This window comes from Lissotriton vulgaris, chromosome 9 (assembly GCF_964263255.1).
Source record: "Lissotriton vulgaris chromosome 9, aLisVul1.2, whole genome shotgun sequence".
Classification (NCBI taxonomy): Eukaryota; Metazoa; Chordata; class Amphibia; order Caudata; family Salamandridae; genus Lissotriton; species Lissotriton vulgaris.
In genome coordinates, this window is record NC_141697.1 from 1,030,218,136 (window position 1) to 1,030,243,883 (window position 25,748).

A 25,748-nucleotide genomic window follows, 5' to 3' on the forward strand; every position below is an offset into this window, starting at 1 on the left:
ACAGACTGGTGGCCTTCTGAAGTCATATTGTGTTCGTAATCCTTCCTCTGCAGGTGACCTAGGAGCGACAACGTGTAGACTGCTCAAAATTGGAAGTAGCATTTGAGAGGAAAAGTTCAAGTTCTTTCTTTGTGAAGGCACTTGTTCTTATGACTAGCTGGATAGAGTTCCAGATCTTAGGGGCATTGCCTGGGAAGGATTCGTCCACATTATAGTTTTTTTTTAAAGAATTGTGATTCGAGTTGAATAGACTCTGAGTTTCAGAGTTAACTGGGTCTACACAAGAAGATGAGTTTTTGACTACAAACGTAGGAAGGGCAGAGTGTGGCAAAGGATTCCTTTGTATACTCAAAGCCTTCCTTGGCAGGAAGGGAGAGCTATGGCTCACACTTACATCTGAATAGGCTGTGTCCTGTCTTCACACACAGGGCTGATTACCCCCCGCAGATAGCCTGGCAAACAGTACTGGGTTGAAAGGCATCCTTGTGTTCTTCAGAGGGCTCCTTTGAAATCGCCTCTACATCAAAGGCACCGTTGGGTATAAGTACCACGGCTCTGACCCTACCAAAGCAGTACACTACTGGACCTGTAAAGAACTCCGCTGGAGTCAGGACAGCTGTGCTGTTAGGATTGCCACTTTGTCTTGACTACCTGTTCTTGAGGAACTGATTCTCTACTTTGCTGCCCTGTTACCTGCCTAAGGACTGGACCCATCTCACCTGAACCCAGAGTGACTCCAAGGGCTTGCTGGCCTGCCTCCTGTTTTCTAAAGTCTCAGGAACACAACATACTTCCTGCAATTCTGTTGGTACTGCTGGACACTGCCGTCTTTGAGTCCTACCCTTGCCTGAGGTGCCCCCTTGTAGTACTAGTGGCTTGTGTCTTGTACTGTAGTCTTGTGGTCTGACTCCATGACTACCATCACTTTAATTGACTTTGGTGTGTTATTTTATCCTAGCCGGAATGTATGACGTCCTGCATATGCCTTGTTTCTCTTCTCATAGTTTTGAAGAGGGCGCTGTCACAGTAGAACAGCTTGCCAAGAACAGAACGTGTGGGATGTGCATTTGAAAGTATGAGAGAGAGAGAGAGGTGTGGAATGTACTTTTTCGTCTCAAAGTGCAGTTTTATGAGCAGTGGTGCACAAACGTGCACTGTGTTATGCATTGAGAGATGAAGTATATGATGCTCTGTTCATTGGTGCACAAATGTGCATTGTGTTGTACATTAGCAAGTATTATTAAGTTCTTTCTATTGGCTTTGACATGGCCTCACGTCATCCTGAATTCTGACTCCGCCTTGCTTGAGCTTTTCTGCACGCAAGGACAGGCTTGCAAGTTGTTTGGGTTAATCACGTTCAACAATTGTTTTTTGAGAGATAGTTTAATGTATCCTGGAAGGCTTTCGTAAGCTTCGTAAAGATAAAGGCTGTAACATGTGAGAATGTAGATGGAACATGGGAACTCCTTCCAGCCGTGGAGTGCTTGCCTGGAAGCTGGCTAGTTCCAGTACATTTCCTTGGCGCAGAGGGGAAGACTCTCGAACCTTCTAGTGTGTGTTTTGAGATTATAAAGCTGAGGCTTGTTGACTTAGAAACCGGGATTTTGGAATCCAAATGGGGACGGGCACTTGTACTTCGGTACAGCAGAACCCCGGTTGCTGAGGCTCTTATCCCCGGCTTTTAATTCCCCGGTCCAGAGTAGGCTAGATGCAGTGTTTGCACCAGGTGAAGTGTTGAGTTTTGATTATTGCCATTGTGATGTGTGGCCAATGGCTTTGATCATTTGAGGTGTTTTCGTTGTGATGTGTGAATAAGTCAGAGTGCACATCTAAAGTAATCATTTGATGTATTTAGTGTATATATCTTTCTGATTATTTCTTGCAGGACATCCAGTACTATTTGCTGCTTGTTTATTCGTGTTATTATCCATGCATTTTAACAGTTGCATTTACCAAATGTGTTATTATTGCTTGCACATAAATATATCTCTATATTCATTTGAATTTGGTTCATTTGACATCTGAGTAAACCGTTCTGTTAGAGAGCCTTGCATAAATAAAACCCCAAGCCTTATTCTAAAAAGAGATTCTTTGCATTTTGTAAAGTTAACCCCTTTCTAGGTTTTGTTGTGTTTTATGTTTTGTTTCGCTGTGTTTGAGCCACTGTGTGGGAGATTCTGTATTATCTGAAAGGCCGAGCAATACAACCCTCCAGCACTGGTTCTCAGAAGTGCATCCTGGAGCCGATTTCTGCAAAAACCGATGCACTGCCTGTACTGCTTGAGAAATTCTGCAGCATCATCCTTCATCGCAAAGGCTGCTTGACGATGACACGCTGCGTGACTCGATGATGAAGCATTCCATTGACTTCAACAGGGCTTGAGGGTGAATCTGTAGAACAGCATGCCCTCGCACACACCAATTGCGGTATTTCAACAGCGGTTAAGAAGTTTACAACATTCTATTCATAGAACCAAATATTAAGACAATTGAAATCCTGTTCGGTTTCTTAGGTAATGGAGGTAGGTTTATTGGTTCCACAACCAGCCGACACGTGTTTCGTCGCGTGGGAACAAAATCACTGCGACTCGTCAGGGCTGGGAAAGAAGCACAAAAGTACAGATATGGAACACTTGGTCATATTCAGTGCATGTACATACGATTTTACATTTACATGCACTGGCTGCAGTAATGGGTATGTCCAGTGATCAAGGTGTCAAAACAGAAAGATCCCACAAACCGTGGTTGGGAGGTTCCATCAACCGTGAAGATAGTGGCGGTATGTAGAACATATAAATTTAGTGGTGAACATAAGCTTATATCAAAAGATCACATTCTCCATATAAAACACATTGGTCAGGAATAAAACTGTGGAATGTTGGAGAGTTTTATATTCTGATAAATAAAAAGCTTCACTATAAAATAGAAAAAAGGAACACCACAAAAAGGCCTAGTACGGCGGCGTGACATGCACCATTCGAAGTCACTCTCATGTCTGTTGTGTGAAGTGAACGCATGCATGCCCAATCTCAGCCATCACTGTGAAAGAAATTATTTGCACGCTAAGAAACTCTCATACCTTATGACACGACCTAAAATCCTATAGGTCTGAAGTGATGTGTCTACACAGTCTATTAGCTGCAGTGGGGAAGATAAATAAAGGGGGCAGGGGTTAATTAGGAGGGAAGGAAAGAAGGGAGAAGATGAACCAGGGAAAACATTTGTTGCTGTTTACCCCTAGTCACCGTGTATCTGTAGATCCACAGATATCATTAGACTACTGACTTGATGTCTAGCATACTGTATGCAGACATACACAAGAAAATTAACCTCTCCCCGTATGAACTTGGTAGTCCTACACGTCCCAGCCGGGTACGTGTACCATAGGGAAGGAGAAAAAAACCGCTTTTAGCGTCTAGGGAGGTTCCAGGTGTGGTGGTACCTTCCTGTACAGAATATAAAAGGGCATGTGTGTGTCAGAAGGAACCTCTGTTCTTCGGTTCTCTTTAAGTAATGCCTTGTTTTGTACCTGGCGTTATATCATCTTAAAATCACCACTCACCGTAAATATGAGTGACAACCGAAGTGGGATTCATTATATCTTCTAGTAGTGGTCTCCCAACGAGAATCTGAGTTCATGAACAAATGGGTTGAGAATGTTCGATTGGCCGTGCTAGGAAGAAAAATGCAAGTGCCTCAAACTTGCAGTATGTTATAAGTCCTGAAGTCTGGTGAGAACAGACGGTTGGTCAACAATCTCTAGAGTTAATATAGACCCAAATACCTTAATGAGTGTGCTCATCAAGCCTCTAACCGGGAGGGGATACACCTATAGGCTCCGGTTCACGCGGGGACGTCGTATATCCAGAAGTGTCTGCAGGGGCAAAACCGACAGTGAATCGGCATTATTAGCGGTCCCTGTGAGTGTTACCAATAAGGTTACAGATCGGGAAACTTTCCTGTCTCACATCGTAAGTTAACTCACCGTAAACACGTAATCCCTCCTCCTTTGGTTCCCGGTCGCCGTGTTCCAAATACGGACACGTGACCGGAAGGAGACTGGGATTAAATACCCTCGTTCGCTCAAAGACTAGAACGTAAATGGCAATGCCGGAATCGGCCATTAATACATTCTTGCAGCACCTTGTATCGAGTCCCGTGGGTGCCGGCAATAGAAATCATATGCGAAATCAACCCAAAAGAAAACAACCCTGTTCCTTAATGTTTTGGGTGAGAGGTTGTGGAGGAACTAAATCTATCCTCATCTCATGAGACTTGCTGTCATGCGGAAAGTAAATTTAGATCAGCGGGAACAACTACTAAGGCTGGGAATCTAACTAGTCAGTGAATCGCGAGCAAGTTAACAGTATTCAGCCGCACCAAATGTGTCTTAGAGGACACGAAGAGCACCCACCTCCAAGTGACTTCGTGACTCGAATACAGTATTGCAGAGAATTATTCCTGTAGATTGTTGAACTTCAGGAAGTATATGGCATCACGTGGTGAATTACAACTATTTCTATATACAGAGTAAGGTTATGGAAAACAGTCATAAGCAATTGAACATAATTGTCAAGAACAATGTAATTCGGATATAATATAACAGTTAGTAATTTGGACTTATTTGGAGAAAGATGATTGTGATAAACGGTCACCAATGAAGTCTCAGGTTATACCTATCTTGTATCGAACAACGAACACTTACACGCCCAAGGCAACCCCTGATAACATGTAACTAGGTCAATCAGTCTCCTAGGAAGAATTGTAACTCCGGGTTATAATTGAGCCCATGTTCAATGCAATGTAAACGCATTATCCACATTGCTTCCTTTCGCCTCAGTGTAAGTTCGCGATGTCCACCTCTGATATTTAGTGGAATAACATCAATGCCAAAGAAGCAAACTTTAACATCGTCCTCCATAGTCTGGCATTCTGCAACATACAGTGCCACTGGATATAGCTGGGGTCTCTTCTTTGTATAGCCCTCATGTGTTCTGCCATCCTGTCTTTGAGAGCCCTAATGGTGCTACCCACATAATATTTGCCACATTGGCATTCTATCAATAACTGGATGACAAGACACAGCACCGTTTTGTTTAGGTGCGGTTTTTGCTCTATGTGCAGGTGGGGGAAACATGGGACTAAAACATTTACAGGATTTGACAAGGAAACCTATAACATCAAGCAGAACATTATCTGTGTGACCAAATTTGTTGTCTACATCATAGAATGCTTAACCCGAGTTAAGGGGTTTTATCCGCTCGCCTTTCCGCTCCACGCCTTAACTTAGCAATCAGTACGCATTCACGTTCACACTAGGTAGTGCGCCCAACCTTTTCTGAAACACTAAAAACCCCACTTGTTATGTTTGAGGGTGAAGCTGGACTGCCTTTGTACAGCTCTGCAACAATGTAGTAGGCTCTCGACGTCGACAAAAGCTCCATCCAAGGTATTTCTTCAGAGGGACCTGTCGGGGTCCTGTAGCCAGCCTGCCCTCCATCGCCTGTACTTTGAATTTGCACCGGTCCCTCGTGACCTCAAGTAACCGTTTGACCGCTAGTGACTTCTAAGCACCGTTTTCACATTTAATCTTTAAAAATTCATATCTCGACTTCTACTTATTGAATTTTGGTCTTGTTTCACTCAGATAAATATTCTCTATTTTTCTAAACCTGTGTGGATCCTCTTTGTGGTGTTCTCATTGAGTTACTGTAATTTGTGTTGCAATAATACTTTACACATTGCCTCTTAGGAGAAAACCTGACTGCTGTTGACAAGCTCCCAGAACGGGAACACTGGTTAATTTAGGGTGTGTATCTAACTTACCCTGACTAGGATTGTGGTACCTATGTGCACAGAGTGTAAATCTTTGCCAACTAAAGACCGAATTTCTAACAGAAGGTCAGAGGTTCATATATTAAGTGAAAGATGTGGATGTGAGAATGAAGTGTAGGGGGTTTTAAAGTCATTTGCAAGCTTTATTTGTTCTGAGCATTTAGGTATAATCCAAATACAACTGAACCGAGCCCTCTATGCCCCTACATTCTTTTAGAATTTTTAACAGAGGCATGTTTGACAAGTCTACAAATAACTTGATTGCAGGATCCACCTTTATCTAAGAGGGTGAGCCTATCATTGTTTATGTGCTGCATTGCTGATTGTGTCCGTCATGTCTGAATATGGATCAGTGTGGGCAGAGCACATTATTTTCTTGTAGGAAGGCTTTCAGTTGTTTCTTCGGACAGCTTTTAGATACTTTGTAATCAAGGGGAAATTGGAATGTAGCTGAAAGCTTTTTCAGGTCTTCAACGGTAGGTGTTGTTTTTTTTAAGGTGATGTGTGATCTGACCTATTTTGATATTGTCTGGGGTTTTTTCTTGTGATGGAGTCGCTGATCACCTTTGTCAGATCGTGGGGGAATGATTCACAGATGTCGTGAGTATTTTGGCAGTGAATGGGTTCATAAAGTGATTGGATGGCTTGAGGATGCAGTTGTAGACAGGACATCAGAGTGTGGTATTTCTTTGAAGAATAACCATCTTGTGGGTGATTTTCAGTTAAGCTGTTCATTCTGAGTGGTGTCCGATATTGATTCAAGAGAGAGCTTGACAATTAGGTCTTGCCTACTAGACGTTGCAAGCACTGTCTGTTTCGAGACATATTCTGGGCTTACCAGGAACATAGAAGGGCTTGGAGCTCAGACATTGTTAACCATTTGTTGTCTTTCCTGTCACTCTCATTTGCCTGCCTTTTATTTGTGTCCAAGCTTCTCCCCACTCCAGTCCATCATGTTACTCCCCTCCCCATATTACTTTCTCACCAATCTGTTCCCCCACCCATCTGCCCCATGTTGTTCTCTTTCTTCCACTTGCTCCCCCAGTACTCCACTTTTTTCTGTCCCCTGCTCCCCCCTGCGTCCCTCGTTTTGTTTCCCATGTCCCTGTTTTGTTTCCGCCCTCCACACATGCTCCTTTGTGGTTCTGTCTACTTATTGCTTCCTCCACCGGTGCCGTATATTTCTTCCAATCCCTGCTATTACGCCTTTCTTTTTTATTTTATTTTATGTAAAAAAAAAAGAATTCTTTCTCTCGTTTTTTTCCTTTTCTCTTTGCAGTTACCAATACAACCCGTATTGGTAACTACACAGAAAAGTAAAAGCCTGTAAAATTACACGACTGGCTGTGAGAAAAACGTAAAAAAAAATTATTAAGGTTATGTTGTGCATCGTGACTAAAAACTACTGGCAAAGCCAATACGTCACAAAGACGTGACTTGTTTTCTGTGCCAATGCTTGTTTTTGGTTTGCTGTTAAAAAATTGCTGAATTTTTAGCATTCTTCTTTCGTGTTGGGGATTACAGGTGCAACTCATGGACGAGTTAGATTTTCGACAAAATCTAAGAATTTTCTCTGGTGATTTTTTTTGAGGTGTCCATTTCTGATGCTTTGGCTTCCATGATTACCTTCTTTGCATTTGTTGCATAAAGCCTCCAGATTTAGTTTGCTGGAATTTTGGTGCCACAAGCTTTCCGCTAGTCTGCGCAAATTCCTTTCTATGAAATTATTAATAGTTATTATTATTCAAATGAATTTGCAAGGAGCACAGCTACCCCAAGAGATTTCCCTGCACCAACCCGGTAGGAAAGATTAAGGAACAAACAGGAAATCAAAGATTAAACAACCATGTCTTCACACTTTTGCAGAATTTTCCATACACGGTTACCTCGCATAAAGAGAGAGGCAGTGAATTCCATAGGGCGGGACCCAGGTAGGAAAAAGACCGACCACGCATATGAGAGAGTTTGATTTTAGGGATAGTAAACCAGATTTGCTGGGCAGTGCGCAAAGGGCGTGAGGGTTGGTAGAGTTGCACTAGAGATTGCAAATATTTTGGGGTCACTCCAATATTAATTTTAAACATATAGCATAAGGTTTTGAATTTGACTCAATTCTCTATCTTTAGCCAATGGAAGTCACGAAGAAAGCCAGAGACTGAGGGAGTCTTAGGTATATGACACAGCATTCTGCTACACTTGAAGTTTTCGGATCGTAGCTTTGTTTGAGCCCAGATCGAGGACATTACCTTAGTCCAGCCTAGACGTAACTAGGGCATGAACTACCGTTCTCTGCGCAGAGAGGGGTATCATCCATAACATTTTCCTGTACCACTTTAGAACACAAAACAAGTGGAAGCCACCTTGGTGACTTGTTTCATTGAAAGATGGTCATCAAAGATGAAGCCCAAATTGCGAACCTGATGTCATAGCAGTGGCAAGGCATCCATTTCAGAGGGCCAGTGTTGAGGTCCACAGAGATCATGTTTCTTCCCTAAGATCATGACTTCAGTCTTGTCTCCATTAAGTTTGAGCAAGTTGTTTTGCATCCAAGACACATTTTTACTCCGACCTGATAGAAGAGCAGAGGGTTCAGATCCCTTAGATGAAGAGAGGGAGAAGGAAAAAAGGGACAGCCTAGCCTTCTCCTCCTCGTCATATTGTCTGAGTCTGTGGCTCTTGAAAGCTTAATCCAATCAATTACCGCCCTTACCTCTTTTACTGAGAACCGGGGGGTGGGGGGTGGGGAGAGATTCTTATCAACCATACATTTAAGACTGGCTGAGCTAGGAGGGCTACCTTACAGTTCAACCAAATATGCTGCCCCTGTATCCTCGGGAATCCTACATGTTAGACCCCCCCCCCCCCCAATTAGGACTGCTGAATTAATTTACTTTCACCCAGAACTCTTGTTCATTCCCTGATTGAATACTCTTCAGCATCTGATCTCACTGGCTATGATAGAAAGAGGCATTTTTTCTTTAATCACTTTCCAGTATTGACACTTGAGCCTGGCCAAATCCTGATTTAACTCACCAGCCGGGTGCAGCCTGGCTTGTTTGGGTGTCCTTCTCACCAGACTTTTCATTTGCTGACAGGCTGAATCAAACCAACTCTTCCCTTTGGCATGACAACTTACCTGTAACCCACCATTTCTGATGTTTACACGTATGCAGCCCAACACATTAATCAGAAACTCATTAAACCACACAATTATTTTCTCTTGACTCACATGGAGAACCTCAATGTTTTCCATTAATTGATATGCTTCTAAAAGCTGAAGTTAGGCGGGGTCGAGACAAGTTGTGAGATTCTGAGTTGTTAATATACCTCTAAAAGCGGTACCTTCTCCACTGCCACTGTCTTGTGAAGATATTGAACAGTCTATGTGGCCAAATGGTCTCTACCATTCTTCTTCTAAGTCTGAAAAGAATCCAAACTTCCAGGCATGGTGAACATATATTAAATCGGGCCTTCCATAAGGCCCTGCCGAAACGTTGCTGCTGCAGGCATTTCATTTTTGAAATGGCCATTCAAAAATGTTCACCAGTCATTGGCTCAAAACTTTAGTCTCCTGCTTGGTAGATCCGGAAGGGAACAAGGTGGGAGTGGGAGATTAGGGGGGCATCTGTTGTCTGGCCAGGATACAGACAAGAGTTAACATCCCCAGCCATTATTCTAATTGCTTCCGGGAATTTTCCTATGATGTCCTGAAAAAATTGATCAAAAGATTTTAGCCAGTCTTTTAGTCTCCGGTACTCTTCCCTATGGATATATACCTTTTTATTAATAAAAAAACACCTACAAACATTGTTGCTCCAACCGAGTTCAACCACAGAAAGCTGCCTACCTCTAGACCCATTATTAACCTCAGTGGCTTCTTAGTTACCTCGGTAGATATTAGAGGTAAGACCCCTGCTGAGCCTTTACCCTTTCCTTGTCTCCGTTCTTTACTGTTCAACACTACGAACCCATCTGTGGTCTTATTCCCTCTCACCCAAGACTCCTGAAAGAGCACCACATGATAGGGCTTTATTCTTTTTTCCAGGACACTGCCCTTCCTAAGAAGCTCAAACCTGTGTATGTTCCAGCTCCAGATTGTCAAATTGGGAGAGGATTCCTTTCTCTATGGCCCTGTAGGTCAGTCTTCCCACTTCAAAGTGTCAAGAGGCTGCATGAAGCAGGCAAATCTACTATCTTGCTCCCAGTCTAGGTCACATCCCTGCTCCATCAATCTGTTGTTTACAAGTACCACCTTTAAATTCTTAGGAGTCTGTCTATCTTGCCATGCCCTCCTGTCCGTTGGCCGCAGCCGGTCATAGGGATGGGGTTTAATCTGCTCCCACTGACTGACGGCTCGCCCACCATGCATATTTAAAAAAAAAAGAGGTGTGGGTTGACTCTCAATTTGAGACAGACGGCTTAGATTTCTCACTGGGGGGACAACTGACTTGTAAACCAGCCTTGGCTAGTTTAACTTATGCCTTCGTTACCAAAAGAATCGAGGGGAAATAACTGTCACTTTTGATAATTCCCTTCCTGGCTCCCTGGCCCGGAATCTCACAGAGACTAAGTCTGTGGATATCCCGGAGAGTAAGGGAATTTGCTGGAACATAGTCAGACATTTTGAGCGATTCAAAGGGTGTAATGTTCGGGATGTTTTCCCTCTGCAAATTATATCCAGCAGCAATACGTAAGGGCCAAACTCAAACCTAGATACTTTCTCTGACAAAGGATGGTTTCTTTACTATTCTTTTAAGCACATGGTGAATTGTTTTCTCTTCTCCTAACAAGCACAGGAATAATTTTGCATGCAGTGAGTGGCAGGACCTTTTGATGACTGGGAGTTTGTAACTGGCTGGCTTCTGACTTGAGATTTTACTACAGTCTGTGTGCGAGTGATTAAGGCTGAAGAGGCCCCGCAGGGCGGGGTAGAACTGGGGCGCTATTTTAACCTGGGACTCCCTTTATGAGGAATTACTATCTTTGCCTTCATTCTTGCACACTTTTCTATGCTCACTCTTGGCTGAAGAGGTCTTTCTGTTCTTTTCATTCCTCCAATCCTCTGGGGAAGGTAGTAGCTAGAGGAGAACGGAGGGGGCCGGTAGGTGTGTGTGTGTGTGTGTGTGTGTGTGTGATGCAATACCTTCACCTAATTAACTTAGGATGTTTTGAGATATAGACTGAGCCTTTCGGATTCTGTGGAGCCCCTCTCCCCTCTGATATACTTGCTCTTTGTCCTAGAGCATCCCTTGGAGAAAGTGTCTAAGTTCCCATCCCACAGAAAAATAAAGGAGGCCCCCTTTCTTAACTGGTCTGGGACCAGGGGAGATAAGTATGCAAAAAACAGAAGATGTCCCTTTGTCTAAAGCAAGTGGACCACTAATATGATCCAACAAGTTTGATGTTATAGATGCGCCTATTTTTTGGCAAATACGACAGCCACACACAAAGTGAATCTACTAATATGAGAGGGACTAGCAGTAGATTAAATAAGTGTTTCGACAATGCAAAGAATTATTAATCCTGACAGAACAAGTGATACACAATTTACAAAAAAACTATTTTTATAAGTTTGTTGTTTAAAAACAAAACATACATATGTTTATTGTACTTCATACAGTTGTTTCAACAATTGGCAACAAATTCATACATACATAGATTATAAATCACATCACTATATAGATAATACAAAAACGTTTTTAAAAGGATTACACAAACATATTAAAATTGTTCGTGAGAACAAGTGTTGACGCGGCGTTTCGGTTTTTGGCGATAAGCACCTTCTTCAGGACAGTTTCTATAACATCTATATCATCAAACTTGTTGGATCATATTAGTGGTCCACTTGATTTAGACAAAGAGACATCTTCTGTTTTTTGCATATTAGTTCCCATTCCCTCACTTGCTGCTAGCAAACCTTTGTTGGATCTATTAAGTTCAGACTAAACATTGTTCAAATACTTTGACCAGTCCACCTGATTTCTATGGTCACAAGGGTTTCTAGGATGCCATGTAATGTCTTTTGCATAAACAGCCTTACGTCCAGCAAGGACGAAGAGCAAGGCGGCTGAATGTTGATAGTCCTTCTGGTCCCGGGAGGCTGTGCTCTGTTCAGACTGAAAGGCCCCGGAACCTTCAACCACCAATGGGGTTAGCGATATATTAAGACAGGATGAGAACAAAAGTCTCCCTGAGCATTTGGGACCCAGTGTCATGGCATCCCTGAACAGTGAAGCAGGGCGAGAGTGGAAGACAGGTTATGAGGCAGGTGGCAACAAGCCTGTGCTTGAGAGTGTGGAAGTGGGTGGGCAGGCACAAGCACGGCAATGGCGTCGGAAAGGAGGTGGCAGTACGTTAGACCTAGGCCAACATTGGATTCTCTTCAGTACTGGGTATTGTTGATTAGCAAGAGATGGTAAGTCTTGAGGTGGCCATTACAACCACTTATACATTTGTCTGCACTGAGAGTTTCTGTGAGTTCTTTTATAACCTTGTGTTTGAATTTTTTGGTTGCAGTTTTCGATAGGTTGAGCGGGTAGGAGATTTTATCTAAGTTAGGGCCCTCATTACTCAGATGAGTGAGAAGGTAGTTCTTGCTATGATGATCCATTGTGGGCGGTTGGTTGGAACAGGTTCCGATGATGTTTGCTCGAGTGTTTAAGTAGGTAGAGAAGCTTAGGGGAGTGGAGGTCGATTGGCCAGAACGTAATAATATTGGAAATCAGCATGGGTTATCTTGAATGGCATAACAATAGCTTGAGAAAGGCAGTAAGGTGTGTGTGTGACTAAACTGTGATATTTGAATATTTATGAATGCCACTGAAGCAGTATTATATTACATGTCTGTGATCTATCTCCCCCTCCTCCTTCCTGTACAACCTGCCTCGCCATTCTTGCTATACGTTGTACAGGCAATATTTTGTAACACCCAAGAGGAATATATTGAGTCACAAAGAAGGGGAATACTATTTACCAATTTACTTGAGATGGCAAAGGTAAGAAAATGTGGTGTCTGCAATACACCACATAGCCAATCTTAGTTTTAGACTGCTCTCATGAACCTGCATTTTTAATGACCTCCAGTGCATGTAAAAAATTGTCATATCTTAAAAGTTTATCACCAGTGTGGAAGCTAAGGCAGCATTGCATAATATTCCTCAAACCACGATGTCAGTGATTCTTGAAATTACCCTTAAGAATGCACCCCAGACGATTACCGAGTAGTCTGACATGTTAAACTTGTTTTGTTTTGGTTATGACCTCTGCCCAAGGGAACGGCAGCAGGCTTCTGAGTGGCTACTGATCTTGTCTTTCTTTCAATACCATCTGTTTTCCACACAATCCCCCAGTAACATATGCTTTACATATTATATCTATTTTGCCTGTACATTAGGAGATTGATGGGGATGAACCAGATGAAAAAATACTCTTTAAATGTATTGCAGAACAGCAATGTTCCTACTATCTGCTTTCCCATAGCATTGCTACTGCCACTTGCAGTGACATATAAATGATACATTTTAGAATTTGATGTACAGATAGGCCAGACGATCTATAAAGCTCTTGTTGCCAAATAATGAGCAGTCTGAACTTCCATGTATGCTTTTATATTAAGTAAGGACTTAGCAAAAAGGGCAATCAATTTAATTTATCCCAAATGTTTTGTGAAAACCCCACACATTCTCCTGTGACATACTAACACTGTGTACTTAGCCAGGGAACTAACCGCACCATTGCCAAGCACACAGTAGCCTAACCTTAACATAAAATCTTTATCTAGCCCACATTGTCATTTACTTCTATAGCACAGCACCGCAGGTAGAACTCTACAAGACCGCACACACATTCAAAGATTTCAAACTCCTGCTCACTCCACCCAGATTACCACAAACAAGACAAAACTCTTGCCTAGGAGTTTCCAACCTTAACATAAGAAGTACAGTGTGACTCCTAAAACTCCCCAACAGACAACTCAATAGCATGTCCACGGTTGTGTAGAGAATCACCTTCCGTCTCCTCACCCACGCACACAAAGCCCTTCACGATCAAGGCCCGAGCTACCTCAACAACCGAATCAACTTCTACGCTCCCAAACGCCACCTCCGATCAGCCAGCCACGCCCTCGCCGCCGTCCCACGCATCCGCAGAGCGACAACAGGAGGAAGATCCTTCTCCTACCTGGCCGCCAAGACCTGGAACTCCCTCCCGACCGACCTGCGCTTGACCCAAGACCACCTCTCCTTCAGGAAGAAGCTCAAGACCTGGCTGTTCGAGCAGTAACGGCACCCCCCCCCCAAGCGCCTTGAGACCCTACGGGTAAGTTGTGCGCTCTATAAATGTCTGATTGATTGTAGATCGGGGACAATGTTAAACCTCAAGTACATGAGGCAATGTGTGTGTCCTGAGAGAAGGTACAACATCAGCTTTTCAATAATACAGTCGAATAAGTAAGTAACTTAAATAAGTTCTACGGCAGAATTAGAACATTTAGGAGGTTTATTACAAAAATTCAAAAGAGTACAATGCAGAAAATGTAAAATATAGATGCATGAAGTCTCCGTTAAAGGCATACATTCATTGCCGTAAATAGTCTCCGTAATAGCACAATATAGAAAAATAAGCAAAATAAAAAATAGTCTAAGTTCCAAATATGCAGTAAAATCAGTAATAAATCCCTAGTAGCATAACAAATGTGATGTGGCTCACCCCTAAATTTGCGGGATTATATAAAGACATTTTTCATACATTTAAATGAAAACTGCAGATTCATCATGGTTTGAGCAGCAGGAATACATCAGCGAATCAGATCATTTGATTAAAGAGCATCATAGAGCCTTTCCAACTAAGCACTATTCTACTGCATGACAATGGATTCAACCCCTCTGAGCTAATGTCATCTGGAGATATCAAAACAAACTATTACAAAACAACAATAAGCCATTGTGAATGAATGCTATACTCCGAGCAGTCGGAAGAAGGTTGAGAAATGTTCCATTACTGATCCTGTGCTATAGTCTTTTTCAAGAACAGTGTCTCTCGGAAATAAACAAATATGTCTTGCTTGACTATGTGCCGCAGAAATAATAAATGGAGCACGAATGTGAGACATCCAAACAAGATGGCATTGAGGCCTAGCTATGGCCTAGTTAGCATTGGTGTATTTCCCTAGCTTTAACAGGTCATAGATAAATAGTTTCAAAGGCAATCGCATCATATCGGTGTACAACTGTTTTGAGTGTAGATTACTACTCTCCACATTGTTAATAATGCTCATTTCTGATTAATGCACAAAATATCCCATAATAGTGTTCCCTCTGCTGAATCTGAGTCACTTGTAATCAGGAACCCTATGTGGACATAAAAGGAGAAAAGCATCAAAGTAGTGCTAGTTACGTTTTGCAAAATGTGTTTTATTTGATGGTGAAAAACTTGGTTGCCATGTTGTTTTCGATAGCTCTGAGGATTGTTATCTTTATGCGGTGTGTTTTTGTGTCTTGAAGTGGTGGGCTTTACCGTTTGCTTTCCTGTTCTACATTGCTGATGGCTATCCATTACCCCTCAAGTAACATTTCATTATTTATGTAGGAGGACATCATGTTGTTGTAAGGTGAGGAAGAGCATATTCTGTGTTTGTTGGATCCATGAGTAATTTGTAGACAAGTTATACGGTTGAAGGGCATCACCACTCATTTATGTAGACTTTGTTTGATGTGTTGTTTGCCTCGTGTATGGCATGATCTGCAAGCGGTTTTAATTTATATCTCACATTGGTGGATTAGTCCAACGTGTTGTGTTGAGTTGGGTTTGGCTCTGTTGTTGGCTTATTAATTGTTATGGCGGTTTTTCATGATGTTTCATAAAGTGCTAAGATATGCTGTTTATTAGCATTGATAAGTATGGGGAGAGAACGTGACTCACTAGAGACCTTAAATTGGTAATGATGCCTTTTCCCTCCCCAATATTGGTAGTAAATCACATATTCCACTCACCACATTCTCATGTATTGTTTATGCCATGCAGTTTTGTCATTTGTAGTACTCGGAAGCAAATTATATTCAACTATTTCTAGGGTACAGTGGGTCAAATCCTTGCAGTGTGGTAAAATCACACCCACCAGGCACCCTGACCATTATCAGTGCTGTGACGTTATTGTAACATGCATTAAGTGGGAATGTATGCAGTGTTTTCTCATATCAGATATGCTCTACTAGTAATAAATGTGTGTTTATTCCATTTTCATCAGCATGATTTATAACGGCCTATGCTCTGCACTGTATCGTGCAGGATGAGGTATCAATTTTGGAGATCTGATAAAATTGCTAAAATAACAAAAATGTATTTCCAGTATTCCAGCAGCACAAATAAGTAGGTAAGTTAAAACACCAAACGTGTTTCAAATTCTAGGACTCCCATCTATTGGCTTTTAAGAAACAACCCCTTACCCTCCGAAAGTCCCGCTTACATCATAACACACATCGACAAACTATAATGAGCAATGTGTTTAACTCCAACTGCTAACTGGTGCTCCATTTGGTTCGACAAATCCACACTCCTGCTCGCATTTGCGAGGAAGAAATGATTAGGACGAGCTATTTGTAGGTCCTACTTGAACTTTCTGGCGAGTAGTGAGTAGGAAGACAAATTAACTTTTGTCTTCTGTCTTTGAAAACGGAGCAAAAGTGACAAGCTAACCAGATTTAAAGGCATTTTTATTGCTCACAAAGGGAATGAGCAATAAAGATGCCTTTAAATCTTGTTATCTTGTCACTTTTGCTCCGTTTTCAGTGACTGAGGTCAAGTAGGTTACAGTTGGGTCGAGGGGATTTTCCGGGGTACTAGACCTGCAGGACTAGTACAAGTTTTCAGATTTTTCTAGCCCAATCTCCCAGAAAGCACTTCCATCCAGCTGAAGCACAAGAGTATGATTTTGCTTTGGTTTTCTGTGTTCCATAGCTTTGTATGGAAAGTGAAGGAACGGAATTTTAATGTAAAGAATAAAGGGATGATTAAAACGGTTACCAGTCTATCATGCAGGATTTCCAATGACGTACCTTTCCTGTCAGTAAATTAATCGATCCTTAGTATCTGCTGAAATACCTTGAAAAACACTGACTAGCTCCTGTGAATGTGCGGAATAAGCTTCTTGTTCGATTTCCCCTCTGTGTGTTTATGCTTTTATATTGGTTGTGATTTTTACTAAGGTTGAGGAGTGCTGTATATAATTTTGGAATGGTTGAGTTTTTCTGCTAATATTTGTTGCTGTTGGAAAGCAAAATAGTCCACTATCTGTGGTGTTTGATGCTGTGTTCCTAGGGTTTATTGTGCTGTTGCTTCTAGAGAGCTTTTTAGGTCTCGCCTGTCGATGCGCATGCGCATCGAGCAAGCGAGACTATGGTGGCTTATCCACTCTTTATCCAACTTGCAAGGAATCGTGGCGATTCCTTGCAGTGCACGAGAAATTTAAGCTCAATGCGCATGCGCATTGAGCTTAAAAGGGCGTGCACATGCCCCCAGCCGCCTGCCTTGCCTACTCTCCCAGCTGGTGCCGCTCCACCCCCTGCGGCATCAAAGGCTTTCACGGCCGGCCGGCCATGCTTTCAGTTTCACGACCGGCCGGCCGTGTGAAGTACATTTTAAAAGCCCGCTCTACCTGCTCCGCCCCCTGCTCCGGCCGAGACGCATTTCTCCTCCCTCCTCCCCCCTCCTGGGTCAGTTCCAGTCCTCCATACCCAACTAAATAGCATTGCCCTATGCCCTGGTGGGAAAGGCTCTTTTTCTCGGTGGCTTTCAGACTACAGTAATAATGTTATTCAGACGCTGACTGAACAGCAGACTACCGGGACTGTGCGGCTGAGATAAAAGGCAGCTCGCGTGAGTCACCTCTGCCTCAGCTCACACGGATTGAGAGCGACCGCTTCCTGCCGCTCCTCCCGCCGGCAGAGAAGACGAGCAGGCAAGCCTCCATGTTTCCGCAAGCGTACGTGCTGTATGTGACCCTCCACAGCAACGGGCCATGCCGCGTTCATTTTTCACGAATTGCCTCTTTTTTTAGGTAAATGTGATACGTTAATATAATAAATATGCTTTTTTTGCCTACTTGAGCCTGAAACGGCGGCAGTTGGGGGCAGCCGGGGCAATTGTGCGTGCCCCACATCTGTAACGCTGATGCAATGCTCTGTAACATCGTAAAACCTGAGAACTGAAGTCGAACGAATTCCCAAGTCACGAGAACCAACCCTTGTGACCAGTCACCTAATACGTGCGTTTCGTGTCACACAAGCTATTCAAGCGTTGAAGCTCTCCTGCCCCTGCCTTACGCGTTAGCGTTTTATCTAACGACATGACGTCAGCGGACGTGGTAGCAATAGAGCAGAAGGCGCACCCGGACGTGGAGGTGTGTGGGTCTCACTAAACTCCAAGTAGGGATGTCTTTTACCAGCCAATCAGACAGAGGGTGGATATACTCTTGCTTACATTAGGGCCCATTCCAATACTACTAGGTTGCTGCTATTGAGCATGATAAGATCTTCCAAAAAGTCAATGGAACTATCATCACAGCTGTGCAACTACACAAAGTAACATCACAAATTAATAATGACACACACTTTTTCTACTCAGTCCCTTTGTTGGACAATGCTGGAGTCTGGTGCTCGCTGGATCACACTGAAAAGAAAACACATTGTATATCAGAATACACGAGATATGTAAGAACCCTAACCCTCTCTGCATATGTTGCTCATTCTGAGTGGTCCAATTTTTGCCAATCCATGCACAGGAACGTGTTTGCACAGGGATTACAATCACAACTTTATTAGTAAGGATGCAATTTTGCCAAGTTCAATATCAACCTTACTGAAAATTACAGGAGAAAATGGTGGATAAATACTGGTTTAAGAAAATGTTGCTGCGGAAAGCACCAAAATCAGTCTGTTATTCCTCGTTTGGATGAGAAAAACTCTTGATAGAAATATCTGCTAAGACCTCAGCGACCCACCCGTGATGAGCCGGCATCCCACCATCAGGAGTTATCTGTACACTCGGAATCAGTAACTTCATTGGGGCTGGAGTTAAGAGTCCATTTTTCGAGGCACTCGTTATGAGGCCCTGCGTAGCAAAAAGGAAGTATTAGTAAACAAGGAAAGGAGACTGGTAATCATCGTACTCATTCGAAGGTTTCTTCACATCAAGCATCCTACATTTGTTGCTGGTGGCTAGATACAGCACTCTCAAAGCAATGGAGCAATGCAGTTCTCCTTCAGCAGACAACATGTACCCATCACTTAACAAGGCCATTACAATCCAGATTAGCCGCTCTTCAGATCTTCTCACCCTTCAAGAAGTCATAAACTGGCAGAATCACTTTCTCTGCCTTGACAGCCAAAGACTGGAATAAAAGCCCTATACGAATAAGGAAAATAGCATCAAACCCTTAGCTGTAGCCAGCCCCCAAATTACAGGAAGCAGATGACTAATTACGTAAGGGGAAATATGTGTATCCAAATGTGTCTATTCTCACACTCCCTATAAAACCTCATATTTAGCTGCAACAGTATCAGTAGCATTATGTTTGAAGCATATTTTTGAATCTCATGTATTTCATTGAACCCTTCCCATGTAGGTCCTAATACAGCCAACATTCTTTCAACGACTCATTCCAAAATGGTAACCAATGCAGTGCTTTGCGACCTCGTCATGGATGGGATGTGCCATACAAATTATTCAATATATCACAGTGGCACTAGGCCAGATTGGAATTGGACATCATATGACTCTGTGTACTAAGAAGCCCTACAGAACACAGAATAGAGACTGGGACTAGTCCTCATTATACAACTGGCAAGCATTTACCCAGTCATTTCTATGGCCTAGGTAACACAAGTACAATGCTTCTATTCACATCTTTTTTCAGTGACTGGAAACTGCTCCTACAAACAGCGAACAAGAGTCTTTGGCTTAAATCTTTAGTACACAGATACCTTTTACAGGACCCCTTTATCTCTCCGGCATGCAGGTCGAGAGGAGAGCTCCGGTTTCCCACTTGGCACCAATTGCAGGGCTTGATGATTGGCAAATTAGCCTTCTGTCTTCCACTTGTCTAAATCTAAATATAAGTGATGTATGGAGAAAGGACTAATAAAAGGATTGGAGGATCTCATTCTGTAACATTCTGACGGAAGGCTCTTGGAAGAATTTATAACTGGAATGATGGTTGAATTATTAAAAAATAATGGTTTGTTGTTTGATGATGTTTTATTTAATTGAATTCCCCTCTATTGTTGTGCCCTGAAAAAGTTCAGAGACTCCTGTTTCATGGTGCTGGGACCAAAGTTAAGACACAACCCCTCACTCACCCTCACCCTCACTCACCCTCAACCACTCACCCTCACTCACCCTCAACACCTCACCCTCACTCACCCTCACTCACCCTCACCCTCACCACCCTCAACCCCACTCACCCTCAACCCCTCACCCTCACTCACCCTAACTCACCCTCATCCTCACTCACCCTCAACCCCTCACCCTCACTCACCCTCAACCCCTCACCCCCTCACTCACCCTCACTTTCACTCATCCTCACTCACCCTCAACCCCTCACCCTCACTCACCCTCAACCCCTCACCCTAACTCACCCTCACTCACCCTCACCCACCCTCAACCCCTCACCCTCACTCACCCTCAACGCCTCACCCTCAACCCCTCACTCACCCTCACTCTCACTCACCCTCACTCTCACTCATCCTCACTATCACTCATCCTCACTCACTCTCACCCTCACTCACCCTCAACCCCTCACCCACCCTCACTCACCCTCACTCACCCTCACCCACCCTCACCCTCACCCTCACCCTCACTCACCCTCAACCCCTCACCCTCACACAGTGCAATAGGTCTCAGACCATTTCAGTTAGAGCTTTTAGAAATGTTTATGGCTTTTTTTATTTGTAATTCTTTAGCATTGGCTACAGGAAACAAAAATGTTAAACATTTACAAAAAAAACCCCATAAACAATTCTAAAAACACTAACTCTAATGGTGCGAGACCTATTGCATTTCCAATGCTTGTTTTATGATGGTAGTGGTGATATAATTAGAGATGCCCTTCGTTAACTGCATATATCCAAACTCCGGAGCATGGTTTATGGACACCTAAGCCATCGCTTGGCCAAGATGCATTGTGTTTGGCTTCTCTACATAGCGCCCAATTTCAAGGGTTTTTATCAAGTTAAAATAGTCCGATTTAAAGTTTGGCTTCAGTGTGGTGTCTTTTCTTCGACCTCCTCTAGCAAAATTACGTCTTGATCATTTTCCGTCTAGGGAAAGTGTTGTTGATCTGGAGGTGGATCTGCTAGGCTTTCAAATACCGTGGTTGTTCAGAGAATTGATTGAATAAATATAACTTGCTGGATGTCCACACTAAAAGCACATAATAGTCTTTGGAATTATTCCATGGTTGATATGGTCAGTGAAGGCAGTAACCTGTAATGTTACTGAGATTTTACAGGTTTTGCAGAATGGTTTCAAGTGTGGTTTGACTGTTTCATTTCTGAGGACTCAGTTGGTAATGTTACAAGCTTTCCAGAAAATAGGGGGAGTTTTTATGGGGTGGTTGAAGCCACCTTTTGCTGGTAAGGACTGTGATGAGTAGTTTGAGGGCTAGGCTTAATGAAAATTAAGAAAAAAAGAGCATTTCATATTGAAGTAAAGGCAAGTGGTGTTTTATGGAGATGGATTTTATGGGTGATTGGGCTGGCTAGTTGAGATTTCATGCTTTGTAGATGTCTTGAGACCTATGTGAATGGATTCAATTTGACTGGTGAATGGGTTTGAGGGAATATTGGAGATAATTTGTTGTGTTTTAATAACTTTTCCTGGGTTGGTTACAGGCTCAACATGGTTCAGCAAGTCTCTGAGAATATCAACTTTCCATCTGAAGAAGAAAAGATATTAGAGCTCTGGAAGAAACTTGATTGTTTTCAAGAATGCATGAAGCAGTCAAAAAACAAACCTAGGTAAGATGGTAAATGCGAATCTAAGCAAAATATAGAAATGTGTGAAATAGGCATTTTGTTTTTTAAAGGAGATTAGTTAAACGTGCTGTCTGAACTGGTCAACGTATTGATATCACACAAACGTTGGAGGGTTAAAAAAATAGGAATTAGTCTTAATGCCCGCTCAATCTATTCTGGTTTATTCACTGCAGCAGTTCAAAAGTATGATTTAGAAAACTAATATTTTTTTAATTCCAGCTGCCAATGGTTGTTTTTGCAGTGAGTTTCTTCAATCATTTGAAATCCAAAGTATGTTTTCTCCTAAATATTGAATCAAAGGCAGACACTTGTTGGCGGTGATTATTTTCTAAATGGCATTACGTGTGCAATCATAGGGTGTGCTGAGAGTGCCCTGACTTTTGTAGCTATGATCTTTACATGAATACACAATTGTAAGAACCCACTTTGATAAAAAATGTAGTTCTTTTTTTGAGAAGGCTGGAATCAAAATTACAACAAATATATTAAATAATTACTGGATAGTATGTGTATAAAACATATTTTTGTTTATGCGTGAAACCTCACTCTTTGTACAATTTATTTTGTATACTAGATCTCAATAAATTTTCATTAGTACAGTTAGAGCCAGAATTCCAGGGCTGCTCAGAATCTTGTGAATAAAAGTGAAAAAAATAAATTATAACATTCTTTACCTAAACTCTTGATCCTTTAACCCTTCCTCTGCCCACTGACAACTTAGGTTATCCCTTGCTTTGTTAGCCCAGGCTAATCTAAAGATGTGGCATATCATTACCTAATATCTGTTTGGCTAAGCCACATTTTTCTGCTATTTTCCAGCCAAATAAGTGAAGGTTTCTCAGTGAGGGGCTTGGAAGACATTTCCTGGAATTCCTTTCTGATGTATTTTTTTGGGGCTGGTGTCTATATTGACTGAAACTTTTCCTCTTTTGCCAGATGTTTTGCCAATCGCGCTATTGCGATAAACTCACAACCTTTCCTCAACTGCTTTTTAACTTTTGCCCATGCACACTGTCTCCACAACCTATCTATTACTATCTGTGCGGTCCTCGGCAGTTGAAATATAGCTTTGCCTTCCCTGTGTCTTGCAGCTTCTCATTTCACTCATAGGAATTCCAAATTGTGGTGTGCTTGACTTGAGGATGAATTCTGTGTGCTTGAATGTTGCTAGTTTTTAAATTAAATTGTCAGTCCAAGGCATTCTCACTAGATATATGAAGGAGCTCCAGTCTACTTCTGCATGTTGTCTTCAGGCTAAGGTAGAGGCTCAGGTTAATATTCCACCAACTTTATTCCGATTTAAGTACCAATTAGTCCTTATTTTAAAGGTGGTTTCTCTATGATAAATTGCCTCGTTGTAACTCCGCATGTCCCTTTTTGACCAGCCCTCTAAAAGTTGCTTCCTCTTGACTACTCTCAAAGAAAGATGCTGTGAGGAGTTTAAATATTTCAGAAATTTGATCCCAAGTTTGCCAAAAATAGTAAAAAAATAACTTTCAAAAGATGGTTTCTGATGGGTCACCTCTTCCCTCATTTGTGACTGAGACCCAATGTGTTAATTGCTTTTATCTGAAGCTTTCTGTCTTCTTACAGTCTTTAATACTCCATATTTGTCATTTATAATCTTACAGCCCTCTTACCATTTAATACATAGTTTTTTTAAAGATATTTGGCCTGAGGTAGCTGGTTTAAAGAAAAAATGGTTTAACATGTATTGGTGATAGGTGGAGAAAATGTCATCCGAAGTTGAGAAGTCGGAACTGAATCACAAACTTTCAGTAGTTTCTTGATGTACTGGCTGGAATATAGTTTCTGGGGTCTAGGTCTCCTGGAAAGCCAGAACATAACTGACAAACACCGGCCGGCTATTGCTCGATTTATATGGGTTCAAAATTGATCTGAAACCTATTGTGACTATTCGTTTTTAAATTTTAAGTCAGCTGTCTTGTATTAACCATTTATGTCTGAATGGGGACCCCTTTCCCGGACTGCCCGGCGAATTTCAGCACCTTAACTGGGTTGGGCAAAGGAGGTGGCATATCTCTTTGTATGACAAATCTGATAAATATCCCTTTTTAGGCATTTTAGTGTCTCTTTTTTTTTGTATTGGCATTAAATTTATAATAGTCTCTCCTGAATGTTGTCTGACTGCACAACGAGGTGCAATCCACTATAGTAGTAGAACTAACTTGTTAGCATTCATTTTGTACCCTGATTCCTTACTAAATTAGTCTAGTCATTCCAGGTAAAGCATTACTGAGGATTGCAATTCCCTCTGACATTACGTCATCCACCAAATAAAGACAATGTATGAGCCATGTATCCAAACCCATTTCCTTTGACATATTTATTCACCCTAATTTCCATTGCTATGGGCTCTGTGATCAGTGCGAAGTAGAGGAAACTTTGGCCAACACTGCCTCGTGTGCCTCTATTAAATGAATGCCTGGAAAGTCGTCCTAGTAACCATCACCCTTACCGATTGGGGTCCCCATAACATGCATTACCATGGCTATAAATGTTGTCCCCAAAATTAACTTTTTCTTGATTTTCTATACAACAGATTGGCAAAATCAATAGGTTTCCCATTTATAAGGCGAATGCCAAACTATTGGCTTTGACAGTGCTTGTTTGCATTGCCTCCATTCCAATACGGTTGTCGGCACCAAAAGAAATGTTAAAACCAAATGGTCACCGGCTTGTGTGGGGGCAGATACACGCGGAAACAGTCTGTGAATTCAAACTGATTTATTCATTAAGAGCCCACGAAGCACCCAGAGCAGCCGGTCTGAATCCGACGGCAGCAGGAACTGCTGTGGAACCCAACCATAGCTCTGGAGCGCGAGGAGGCTTCCAAAGTACATACACGTTCCAGGACACACGGGGTAGCTGCGTGTCCTTAATGTAGAACGTACATACAACAGCAGCACTTACTACAGCCTGTTACGACGCATCGTGTGCACGCAATGTCCATCTTGGAATATAAAATATAACTGCTGTGTGCACACATGCATATGTATGTGTTGTGGCGCATACTTGTTAGTATACGACTTGCCTTCGACCATTTTGGCTTCCCAGTTTCAGCATGGCCAACAGCCATGTTGGAAAAGTCACTGAAAAATAAACAAGCATTTACAATGCAACGGTCTCGCCTTTGCAAAAGTTAGCGCTTTTGGCATTGTAAATGACAAATGTTTTATTTATGTGTTGGTTTTGGAAACAGATAAATAAATGGCATTGTCATGAGCAGTAGAGAGTGAGTAGTAGAGAGTGAGTAGTAGAGAGTGAGTAGTAGAGAGAGTAGTAGAGAGAGTAGTAGTGAGTAGTAGAGAGAGTAGTAGTGAGTAGTAGAGAGTGAGTAGAGAGTAGTAAGTGAGTAGTAGAGTGTGTAGTAGAGAGTAGTGAGTGTGTAGTAGAGAGTAGTGAGTGTGTAGTAGAGAGTAGTGAGTGTGTAGTAGAGAGTGTGTAGTAGAGAGTGTGTAGTAGAGAGTGTGTAGTAGAGAGTGTGTAGTAGAGACTAGTGAGTGTGTAGTAGAGTGGTGAGTGTGTAGTAGAGTGGTGAGTGTGTAGTAGAGTGTGTACTAGAGTGTGTAGGAGAATGTGTAGTAGGGAGTGTAGTAGAGTGTGTAGTAGAGAGTGTGTAGTAGAGAGTAGTGAGTGTGTAGTAGAGAGTGTGTAATACAGAATGTGAAGTAGAGAGATTGAAGTAGAGAGATTGAAGTAGAGAGATTGAAGTAGAGAGATTGAAGTAGAGAGATTGAGGTAGAGAGATTGAGGTAGAGAGATTGAGGTAGAGAGATTGAATTAGAGAGATTGAGGTAGAGAGATTGAAGTAGAGAGTGTGGAGTAGAGTGTGGAGTAGAGAGTGGAGAGTCTGTAGTAGAG

General features: G+C 42.2%; 1 protein-coding gene across 1 annotated transcript in view; it reads left to right on the plus strand.

The window, feature by feature from the left end:
* IARS1 (isoleucyl-tRNA synthetase 1) overlaps nucleotides 1-25,748 on the plus strand; it is a 553,819-nt gene that overhangs the window by 12,448 nt on the left and 515,623 nt on the right. Inside the window, exon 2 of the mRNA XM_086938943.1 lies at nucleotides 21,720-21,845. Coding sequence (XP_086795069.1) covers nucleotides 21,727-21,845 — 119 coding nt within the window. The 5' untranslated portion in view covers nucleotides 21,720-21,726. The remainder of the gene's footprint in view (nucleotides 1-21,719; nucleotides 21,846-25,748) is intronic.